We start from the raw sequence: 12,058 nt of genomic DNA on the forward strand, positions 1-12,058 counted from the left end.
AGGAAGTGAATAAAAAAGAAAGGGGTTGCTATTTTTCTTGCTAAAACATCATCACTCCAAAAACCCCCTTGAATAGATTACAGACCTAGATAAGAGATTTATTTTTGGAATGTGCTGTTAAAGAATATTTACTAGGATGCATTTATGCACTCAACAATAAAATAATTATTTTCAGAAAAGAAATGAAATTATTAATGTTAGCACAGATGAGATTCTTCTCAGTGGAGAATTTAATGGGGTATCAAACCCCAAAACAGATCATACAATTTCTAAAGATAACAAAGGTGTTTTACCTAAAACGTTGAAATGGTAATGTTATGGAGAAACTTCCACACAACCAATTATACCTTTCACTCTATTCCACATAATTTTTATTTGGAATTGCATTTTTTCCTCTAGCATCTCCTCCTCTGATTAGATCTTAACATGGAAATTGGAAGTCCAAGTATATATGTGGACCAGGCGCCATTTGTTAACAGATCACAAGGAAGTAAATGTCATTGAATGGTCAATCTTATATCACATGGGAGGGGGGATCTTTACAGCAGGGATGACTAACCTGTAGCTCTCCAACTGTTGAATTATAGCCCCCATCATCCCCGCCTGTGCTTCTGCCCACATTGCCCTGGTGTCGTGGCTGCCTCACCCCCAAATTATTCTGATAAGCTGTGATGCCAGACACACTGCCAGCTACTCCAGGGAATTTGTGTTTAACATTTGGAGGGCCACAGGTTCCCGACCCCTGATTTAGAGCCAAACACCGAATACACTTCCTAAAGCAAATCTGTACATCTCGCCCTTTCTCTCTTTATCATTATTAAAATGAACACCTCCACTGTACTTCCATAATCTTTGGATGCTGTGAAAGGGAGAGTTCTAAAGAGCAACTTCTTTTCAGAACAACTGGTCCTAAGAAGGTTTGGGACTGAAGATAATATGAGAATGCTTCTCGTTCTGTGTTTTGCTTTGTGCACAACGCATTCGTTTCAAACCCAAGGCCTTTGCAATACAGTAAGATTAGCATTTCAAGTGCATTTTAAACTTCAACACACAGTACAGCTTCTTCTATAACGCAAGAGATTCAAGAACGCAAATGTCAAACACCTGAAGTCAATTTATTATCTGTGATGAAAGATGTCAGAGAAGGTGGCCTCTTGGAATTAAAATACTTTTGTCTTAAGTAAAAGGGGAACCAAAACATATGTGGGTGTCTCTCTGTACAAATGTTCACACAGGTTGATCAGTAAAGTCGGTACAACAATTTCCATCTAGTCGCTCTCTAGATGGGCAGGGTTATAGTCAGGATCGTCTTCTTCATCCTCCAACTCCAAATCATCCATTTCCTGGAACAAGGATTCATCTACTTCCACACTGTTTCCAGCTTTGGGGAGAGAAGAGAGATAAAAATGTCATTCTAGAGTTCAAAAGCCCAATACCAGATGGACTGCCTGCTATGCTTGCTAAGAATCTTTAGCAAAATGCTATGAAGAGTCAATGCCATCTACTGCTCTACATAGTTATATTAAACAGATTATCTAAAGCAAGCCAGATGGAGAGGTCTGGTGGGCTGCATTGTGTCTGAGGTTTGTGAACTAAAAGGCAGTTTAGATCTCCACTGCGTGCCATCAGTTGCTGTTGAACAACATGCATTTTGGGTTTGTTATATGGAGTATCCCAATTCTTCCTCTGCCTTTTAAACATTTTTAAACCCAACACAGCCTAAGCAGTGTTTGAGTGCAACAAATTATGGGGAAGGGGCCCTCAAAACAATAATCTTGAAGTTTTCCCAGTTGCCTATATTATAGGGACTTTATGTCTCCTCTGGTCAAAAATCAGCTTTGGGAAAGGGTTTTACACTGAGGGAAGGATTAAGCCTCTGCTCTCCTCACGCTCGCTTGTTTCATTGTGAGCTTCCACAAGCTGCTTTGGATTTAAAACAAAAGAAATATAGGGAAGAATAATTGGATTCTATGTAACCTGCAGTTTGTGTCTATGATTAATTAAACCGGAGCATTCAAGTGCTTTCCATTCCAAAAAGGCAAAATGGAACAACAGTGACATCTTCTGGACAGTAAAGTGGCTTTTATTTTCCACAAGTTCTTTGTTACCTTGGTCCCTTTATACTGAGGCTACAATCTCATGCAGTAAACCCCATGACCATCTCCTTCCATATGAACCTTCCCGGACCCCTTCTGAGGCCCTTCTTCGAGTGCCTCCTCCTTGAGAGGTCCGGAGGGTGGCAACACAAAAACAGGCCTTCTCTGCAGTGGCTCCCCATCTGTGGAATGCTCTCCCCAGGGAAGTTTGCCTGGCGCCTTCATTATACACCTTCAGGCACCAGGCAAAAACTTTCCTTTTGAATGTTTCCTTATGTTTAACATTCCTTTTTTTAACCAGGCCTTTGGTTGATTTGACTGACATCCTATGCCCTTTGAAAATGTGGCTTTTGCGCGGGGAGGGGGGCAGGGCGGCGGATTATTGGGTTGTTGTTATTTTTATAATATATTTTGTTTTTGTTTTGTGAACCGCCGAGAGACCTCTGGGTGTAAGGCGGTATATAAACTCAATAAAAAATAATAATAGTAATTTGCCTACATTATTAAGGCTGCATTATATCTCTGCTTCTCTGGAGAATAAGGTGCATTCTTTTTACTTTTAATCATTACCTTTCTGTTTTGTCTTTACGCCAAGCAGCCAAGGTGATGAACCTGAGCCTCTCAGACACCCAAACTAGGCACTACCCAGGGTGAGACATGATAAGCTTCTGCCTGTCTTTGACATGCCCCCTCCCCTCACAGGTGAAGAGCTTTGCCACCCTCCATCAGCGCATTGGCCACATTTGGGGGGTGAATGAGGATGAGGAGCCAGGCAGCCATCCCTTTTTGCAGGGACACATCCTGCGCTTCACACCAGGTGCTTATAGCACAGAACTGGCAAGCAAAACATTAAAACTTTTAACTCCTTCCAAAAGTGCTAGAGGCAGCATTTAGGCCGCTACCAGGGGCAGATTTTGTTCTCGGTATGAATAATTACAATTTGTAGCAATGGAAATGGGAATCGCCAGGTACCTTCTTCCAAGAACTGAATATCAGACGTGTCAAGATTATGATCTGTTTCGAACAGCTGTTTCCCTGTAAGAAATAAGAACATAATAAATTAAGAACAGCCCTGCAGGATCAGGCCCATCTAGCCCAGCATCGTCTTTCCCACAGTGGCCACCTAGATGGCTTTCGGAAGTCCATTTTGGGGCCCTCCACCCACTCTGGCCTACAAATCCCATCAGCACCAGCCCGCACAGCTGTTAGGGAAGGGCTGACCTAAGGCAACTGATACCTCTTACCTGTTAGTTTATTTTTGCCAGACTGTTCTTCCTCTTTCACCTTCTTTCTTTTAAATTCTAGCATCTCTAAATCAAATTTTGCTTTCCAGCTTAGAAAATTTTCAATGGTGACCGGGGTGCCATGGAAACATTGCTACGCAGAAAGGCCAAAACAAACAAACAATATTAATATACAATTCAGAAAACAAAACAATCAAGAACACACAAGTCTGCTCTAGCTGTCTGGTACTCTTGGACTGAGGGACAAATGAGAAACACTCTGTCCCTATTCATCCTCTAAAGGACTAACGGCTGCAGTTCACATGTGTGGGGGGTTGGGGTAGTGTGCTTGAGAGCTAACTTATTATTTTATTAATTTATAAATCACACTTCACATTGAACTTCAAGGCAATTTTTCAAACATACCCTAAAACCAACTAGAAACAGTTTAAAACCCTGCCCTCCTTGACTGTTTTAAAAACAATACCAAAAAAAAAAAAACCACCTAGGGAAGAAACCTTTTCACCCAGCAGGAAAGCTTATCGGAACAAAAAATGTCTTCAGTTGTTTCCTGAAACTGTCATATCTCTGCAGAGATTTTGTAGCAGAAAACTGGGGCAGCTACAATGAAATCCCAGCTCCGAGTTATTGTGGAGTGGGTTTCTGACATCATTTTAAGGACTTCAAGGAGAAACGCTTCTGCAAAATGCAGTGACCTACTGGCTCAGCCTCTCAAGCAGGGCTTTTTTTCAGTTGGAGCTCACCGGAACTCAGTTCTGGCACCTCTCAGGTGGGAAGCATTGCCATTCTAAGAGAACAAGGGAGGCACTTATGGTGAGTTCTAGAAAAATAGCACTGCTCTCAAGTAACCTGGTCCTGAGCTGTGATAAGCCTATACATATTGGTACCAAAACCTCGAATTTGGTCCCATAGCTTTGGGAATCATTCAGTTGAAAAGGTGGGTTACAGATCTTTAATAACAACAAGAAGAACAACACTTAGAAGAGGTTGCTGGACTAGGCAAAGTGAGTTTAACAGCCCTCCTTATTTACCACAAAGTGTATCAAAGTAAAGCTAAACTTAGCCAGGCCGGGGAGTCCACTAAGATTTCTTGTATTCAACAGATAAGAAAAACAATTTCAACTAAACTTTCACCTTTTCTGCTTCCTCTGCCTCTTTCTCCTTCTGTTTAGTTTCCTCTTCCCTTCTTGTTTTTATCTGATCTACTATTTCATTTAATTTCTCTTGCACAGCTGATACTAGTGTGAAGATCATTACCATGCCCAGGTTCTCGTCTGCCTGAAATACAGAAAAAATGTTTAGCAGGAAATGAAGTCACATCATGCACAGCAAATACAAAATCTGTGGGAGGAACGTTGCCAAGCAGGCAGATAATGGGGGAGAAATATAGATATACTGAATGCAAAATCCGCATGGAGCAACAGCTTCAAGATAAATCACTCCTATTTATTATTTGTATATAGCAAGACTCATATTGTCTCAGACCTGCAATTCCCAACTAGTACAAAAACAGCACAAAGGCCATCTTTGCACTTTCCAATGCGTTGTGGGATAGAATATCCTATAACAGGTTACTGTTACGTTGGCCAATCTAGTTCTGATGCCACAATTAAAAAAGCAGACAAAAATAACATCAAACCCTGCAGATATGCCTTTGTAAAATTCATAAATCATTTCATAAAAGGGAAAAATAGATGGTCTATTATAATGAGCAATAACTAATAAAATGCTACCCTGAAAGGTTTCCAAAGCCACCTGCAGACCCTGGAATTCATGTGATCATACACAATATAACTTAATGCAGGCTAAAGCGCAATCCTACTTTAATTAAGTCCCACTGAGCTCAATGGGACTTGCTTCCTGCTAAGTTCATATAAAGATTGCAGCCTTAAATTATCCTTAACACTCTGCCATATTGCCAATGGTGGTGCATAACAGATTCCTTACCACCACTTCAATGCAAACTTGCTTTTTTAAGGCATTGTGGTACAAAGCCAGGAGTTTAGCAAAAATAATACAATTCAGAATAGTGATAGACTAAAGTTTGTTATTACTGGTACTGTGCAAGATATTTTCAAGTGCTCTGTCAGCTAATGGAGAGGGACCAACATTAGCTGAATTGTTTGTTTTTGAAGTAGATTTATATTTATCCATTAAGTATTGTATCAACTTTACCTATCTGCAGAACCCATTATCCTTGAGCTTGAAAAAACAAGCACACCCTTTATTCTCCTCTTTGTAAAGCATTTGTATGGCTAAGCATGGGGTAATAGTTGAACTTGCTGCACCTTGATGTTATTAAACATTATTAAAGAGGATGCTGTTTACCTGTTCACGTAATAATTTCAGTATGTCTGTGATGTCACTGTCCTCAAGATTCTCTTGAGAGAGTAGTTCATAGAGGGGGATTTCATCAGGATAGCGCTCCGCATATGTGAATTTGAGGGTTGCCTGGACAGCTACAATGCAACAGAAAACATTAGAAATCATTGCTTCATGCTGCCAACAGCACCTACTGACATTCATTATATTAGAAGCAATTTACACAACCTAGTTATGATGAAGGCCCAACACACAAACACACCAGTGTGCAACCTGCAACCAAAGTGGTGGTTGCTGTTTTAAATGCAATAAAGAGGTGTCTGAGCCCTCTAATGGGAGTGTAGCTCAGTTTTCCTTACTGCATTACAGTGGTACTTTGGTTTGCAACCGTTTTGGATTACAACCACATCAAACCTGGAAGTGCATGTCCCTTTTTTTGGATTACAACCCCCTTTTTTTTTTTTTGAGGCCCCATTGGCAAAAGCGCGCCTTGGGTTACAACCTGTTTTGGTTTACAACTGGACCTCCAGAACGGATTATGGTTGTAAACCAAGGTACCACTGTACACTCATCCTTTCCCATGGTGAAAACAAAAAAATGCTTCAATGACAACATGCAGCTGCAACAAAAGAAGCTACTGCTACGCTTGTTGTTGTGTAGTGGGCCTAACAATCTATATTTTTGTTTGTTTTAATAAATCCTTCACCTTATTCTGTCATGGAACCCAATGCAACACAGATGCGGTTTCCAGGCTATCTCCAAACTAGACCCTGACCAGACCTAGATTTGGTCTGTTTCAGCTAAGTGCTTGCCCCTTCAGACCATACATGGTTTAGGACCAGTTTACTAGCAGTACTGCCTTACCCCATATGTGCCCACCTGACTGTGTTAATCTGCAGACCTGGTACTGTTAAACTGTTAACAACGGACCACCTCCTATCAATTTAGAAACAATCAAGTCTTTTAAGCATTTTATGCCAAATGTCTTTTCTTCGTGGGAGATCTCTTTCCATATGAAAGTTCAACAGCAGTCAACTTACTTTCGTCATTTTCTCCCGCTTCAGATGTCACAGTGATAGTGAAACTTATTGGCTTTTCTGATAACACTGTTGAAGAAAGAAGTCATAAATGAAGACAATAAAGGTTTTTGCCTCCGCCACCCAGAGGCTGGTTGGTTTTGTCTCCATCAGCCATAACACAATAGCTTCTGCTCTTTTCTTTAAATTGTTTTATATAGGAAGTTGGATCGAAATTCAAAGACCAATTAGATATCAGCTCACCAAGATCCCAGAATCAGCTGGACAGGAATAACCTCTATTAACTCAAGAGCCGTTCCCCTTTGAGGAAGGGACATAGCTTAGGGTGCCTTCCAACTCTACAATTCTATGATTCAATGAAACCGTATTGCCCAGGTGAGCAACCTGGTCACTGAATTCCACACCAGCTGAAGTTTCCAAACCATCTTCAGATGCAGCCCCACATATAACACGTTGCCTCTTACCTGCAATAACAGGGATAATACTACTCATCTACAGCATAGGCTTGCCGCACAACTCCTCCTGGTTTATTTAGTGCTACACAGCCAGTTTCACTGAATGTATATGAAGGATGTGTCCCATACAAAGCTGTAGCAGTTTTCATTTGTGTCAGTGTAAAGTCAAAACAGTGCTTGCTAACCTTTTTGGCAAGTGTGACACATAAAAATGTAGGGCAACATCCAAGCTAAGTCATACCCTGAGTACACCCATTAAAATAAATGGGGTTAAGCAACTGATGTTCGTTCATTTCAGTGGGTCCACTCTAAGTATATCTAAGCTTTCTCATCCTTTACTTAGTAGCACAGCATGGAACAAGCAGGTGTGCAAGCCTGATTTTATGCCATGGCCCTTATGCTAGTTCAAAAGTACCACAAACACCTTTTGAAAGTTGCACATCTGTGATCCAAAGTGATCTGGTATTACAGACATACAGTGGTACCTCTGGTTATGTACTTAATTCGTTCTGGAGGTCCATTCTTAACCTGAAACTGTTCTTAACCTGAAGCACCACTTTAGCTAATGGGGCTTGCTGCTGCTGCGCGATTTCTGTTCTCATCCTGAAGCAAAGTTCTTAACCCAAGGTACTATTTCTGGGTTAGCGGAGTCTGTAACCTTAAGTATATGTAACCTGAGGTACCACTGTAATAACTATCTGCCACAGAGGCTTCTTACAGCACAAAAGACCAAAAACCAAGCCTAAAACCCAAGGGATGTTTTGATCCAATCCCAGAATCATGTGAAGCAAAGTCTGGAAAATGAGAGCACACATTTGGATCTCTGGAATAAAAGCAAGAACCATTTCATAATACGGCTCCAACTGAACTCAAGGACACTTTTGATTTCAGCAGAATGTGGTTCCACACCATATTGTTATGTCTTGGCTTGTTTTAACATGGTCCGTAATTTATTTGCTAAACCATCTTGGGAGCTCTTTTATTAAGATCAAAAGGCAGGATATGATTTTTTTCAAATTAGTAAGTCTTTTACAGTGGTGGTATTAAGAGGATTAATGAGGGCCAGGTTTTCAGGAGACTACTTGCGTGATTTGCTCTGCCTTGCTCTTCATGGGCCACCAGCATGGCAGAGGGGGCACCTCATGAGAAGCTGTGAAGACCCTAAGAAAAGCCCTGCCTGGATCAGGCCAGGGGCCCATATGGTTTATGGGGAGCCTGAGAGCCGAGGACACAGGCGCGAGAGCACCGTCCCGGACCTCCACCATCCGGAGGGAGCTGTCCCTGCTGCAAAGTGGGAAGTGCAAATCCCCACCACCCAGGATCCCGAGGCAAAAGTTTGGCAACTTCTCCAGTTAGGAACCGGGGGGGGGACGAGGACGGGGACCTTGGAGGGAGGTTTCCCACTTCGAAAGCCGGAAGTTCGGAGCAGCCTGGCAATGCGGGCGATCGCCGCGCCGGGAGGCAGGAGTGCGGAAAGAACAGCTGCAGCGCATGCCGGAAACTTGGCGCCGCCCTGCCCGCGCCCACCTGGCTCCGCACGCGGCGCCGCCGCTCACCTGTAAAGGAGTCCGGGTAAATGGACTCGAGCGCCTCGAGCTCGTTGCGCTGCTCCTCCGCGTAGTCCGTCATGGCCCCCCGCGGCCGGCCATGGAACCCTCCGGCCCGCAAGCGCCTCCGCCGGCAGAGCAGGGGCAGAAAGGAAGTCGGCGGGCGCAGGAGGCAGCCGAGGGAGGCACTGCTCAGGCCGCCGGGACGCACGCGCAACGCAGCGCCGCCCACTCGGCCACTCGACTCCTCGGCCTGGCAAGGAAATCCGTGGCTCCGGCCGACGATTGGTCGCGCCTGCCTGCCGCCGAGGCGCGCAGGCTCGGTTCTTTTCCCACGGCTGCCTCTTTGCCTGGAAAGCAGGCGTGTTGCTTCGCGAGACGCTGGCTAGCCGGGAAAGAAGCGGCTGCCGGGAAAGAAGCGGGGGCTTCTCTTCCGCTTCGAAGCGCTTACAGTATTTGTTCCTGTCCGTCATGCGGAGAAGGGAATCTGGGGTCTCCACGGGTTGCAGCAGCTCCGTAAAGTCCTCCAGGGATAACAGGGAATGGAAGGGAAACACAGAACAACAGCGCGGTGGTGCTTGCTCCCGAGGAAGTACATGTAGGATTGCAGCCCGCACATTGCAATCCCACGGATCTCTGCTCAGAAAGAAGTCCGTTGAGTTTAGCAAAGACTTGCTTTCAGGTTAATGTGTGTTAGCACCGCTGCTTTAATTTCTATTCTCACCTCCAAAGCCCCGTATGGCACCAGTCCTAACGCTTTCAAAAGCCAGGGAAAGGGAGTAAAGTAATTGAGGAGGGAAAGCAAAAATGAGGCAACGATAGGAGTCTCAGAATGAGGTGAGCCCCTGGACCACAGGTTCCTCACCTGTGATACAGAACAGGGCAGGTTTTTAGGCTTGTGGATGCACGTCAGATGACTGGGAATGTTGAGAAATAGGAGTCAGGAGCAGGCAGTAGGTATGTGCTGCCAGCTTAATATTGGAGGCATTCTTGACATGCATGCAAAAAAATAGCAGAAGATTGTAAATTCAGACTAGTAATTCATAACACTGTGGGGCATATTTTCCTTTCCCATCCTCTAATGTTTTTATAATGGAGGAGGAAGTTAACAGCAGGTAGAAGTACTCCATAGTCGCCAGCTGGCACTACAAAGCAAAAAGAAAGAGATGATTCAGCCGTCAGGGGACATGGTTATCGTCGATTCAACTCATTGATTTTCTGTTATTGCGAGATCCCTTAAAAGCTTAGCATTTAGCAACCTAAAAATACTTCTAAAGGAAAAAAACAGAGCCATTGCATTAATTGTTTCTTTTAAATCTAGATATATTTTCTCAAGGATACAGTTGCTGGTAATGTACACAAGAGATAAATACTGTATGTCATATATATATATATATATATATATGCAGGTTTTGGTGTCCTCGGGTGTCTTCCCGTGTAAAAGTTGGGGTGTCTAGGCGACGTTTCGACGAGGTCTCACTCGTCATCTTCAGGCTGGTGCTTTCGGCTTCTTGTTACTGGAACAGAGCTCTGTTCCAGTAACAAGAAGCCGAAAGCACCAGCCTGAAGATGACGAGTGAGACCTCGTCGAAACGTCGCCTAGACACCCCAACTTTTACACGGGAAGACACCCGAGGACACCAAAACCTGCATTCCTGTACCCGTGAAAATCTACGAAAGCAAATATATATATATATATATATATATATATGCTTTCGTAGATTTTCACGGGTACAGGAATGCAGGTTTTGGTGTCCTCGGGTGTCTTCCCGTGTAAAAGTTGGGGTGTCTAGGCGACGTTTCGACGAGGTCTCACTCGTCATCTTCAGGCTGGTGCTTTCGGCTTCTTGTTACTGGAACAGAGCAGGATCTCAGTGTTTGAGTTCCTATAAATACTGTTGAGGGGGTGTGGTGTATAGCCTCCAATGTTCTGGGCAGAGAGGAAGTTCCCAGGCTAGTGTGCCTTTTCTTCTTTTGTTCCTTAATTACTTGAGGGATATCTTGAGTGATTTCTTGAGTGATATCCTGAGTACCACTTAGGTGGGTCATTAGGTGTGGATTAGTTGCTAAAGTCTTTGTGTCTTGACCTCTTGAACTTTGTGAAGAGTTTTTCTGAGAAGATGGCTGTACTGCACTTAGTTGTGCTCTGGCTTGGCTTCGTGTATAGGGGCGAGCTGTGGTTTTGTGGCCTGTGTCAGCCAGATCTGTGTAGGGATTGCAGGGGGGTGCAGCATCCGGAGGTGCCACCATGGTTTGGCTAATGGATGGTGTCTGTAATTTATCTGTGGAGAGGGTCTGGGTTTGGGTCTGGTGTGGTTGATTGGTGATAGCGTTCTGTGTGCCTCTGGATCTGGTGTCAGTTTTTGTGGGGAGGGCTAATTTCCAGATGTCTGGCAAGCGGGATGTGTCGTCACGCTTGTTCATGTTGTGAGGGTGTTTCTCTATCTCGATGGCTTCCATGATTATTCTCTTGTGGTGATGTTCCATGTTAAAGAGCAATTTGGAATCTGCAAAATTAATTTCGTGTCCTGTTTCTTTCATGTGTTGGAAAAGAGAGGAAGTTTTTTCTTCTTTTTTGACGGCATTCTTGTGTTCTGCGATACGTGCATTTATTCGTCTGTTTGTTTGTCCAATGTACGTGGCTGGGCAGACTTTGCAGGGTATTTCATAGACCCCTTGGTTTTCCAACTGGATTTTATCCTTGGGGTTTCTGAGGATATTGGCTATTTTTTGGTTGGTGCAAAAGGCTGTTTTGATATTGTGTTTATGGAGGATTTTGCTAATTTTATCTGTAGTGCCCTTGATATAAGGAAGTACAACACGTACTTCATCCACAATGGACAAAGATACAAACAGATAGAAGGAGCACCTATGGGATCACCCCTCTCACCGGTCATCGCAAACCTGTACATGGAACACTTTGAAACCAATGCTTTAGACAAGTCAGAACACAAACCCAAACTTTGGCTCAGATATGTTGACGACACCTTTGTAATTTGGCCACACGGGAAGGAAAAACTGGATAGCTTCCTCACACATCTCAACAGCCTACACCCCAAAATACAATTCACTATGGAAATAGAAGCCAACAACCAACTTCCCTTCCTTGACGTCCTAATCTACAAAAAACCTGATGGCTCCCTAGGACACACTATCTACCGGAAAAAAACACACACCAACCGCTACTTACATGCACAATCACACCACCACCCTGCACAAATAAACTCCGTAGCCAAGACTCTCATCTCCAGAACCAAACGCCTGGCTGACAAAGACCACTTGACAACTGAGTTACAGAATCTCTCAAATGTGTTAATTGCCAATGGATACCAGCAAAACAGGGTTACGAAACTAATC

General features: G+C 43.7%; 1 protein-coding gene across 1 annotated transcript; it reads right to left on the reverse strand.

Moving 5' to 3' along the window:
• Positions 1-1,096: 1,096 nt before the first annotated feature.
• RWDD1 (RWD domain containing 1) lies at positions 1,097-8,921 on the reverse strand. The gene is made up of 7 exons (XM_081905017.1): positions 8,711-8,921; positions 6,703-6,768; positions 5,669-5,799; positions 4,475-4,618; positions 3,341-3,473; positions 3,069-3,131; positions 1,097-1,381 (listed from the first exon to the last, which is right to left on the reverse strand). Exons 1-7 carry the CDS (start codon positions 8,781-8,783, stop codon positions 1,269-1,271), a joined length of 723 nt encoding a protein of 240 aa, XP_081761143.1. The 5' UTR covers positions 8,784-8,921; the 3' UTR covers positions 1,097-1,268.
• Between the last annotated feature and the right edge of the window lie 3,137 nt (positions 8,922-12,058).

The sequence above is a fragment of the Podarcis melisellensis genome, assembly GCF_964234715.1.
Source record: "Podarcis melisellensis genome assembly, chromosome: 3".
In the NCBI taxonomy this organism is placed as follows: Eukaryota; Metazoa; Chordata; class Lepidosauria; order Squamata; family Lacertidae; genus Podarcis; species Podarcis melisellensis.

Coding starts and splice junctions, on each gene's coding strand:
- RWDD1 (XM_081905017.1), bottom strand. CDS start 8,783: ATGACGGACTACGCGGAGGAGCAGCGCAACGAGCTCGAGGCGCTCGAG. Junction 3,474..4,474: donor AGGCAGAGGAAGCAGAAAAG/GTGAAAGTTTAG, acceptor CTTTCTGCGTAG/CAATGTTTCCATGGCACCCC. Junction 3,132..3,340: donor TGGCAAAAATAAACTAACAG/GTAAGAGGTATC, acceptor TATTTCTTACAG/GGAAACAGCTGTTCGAAACA.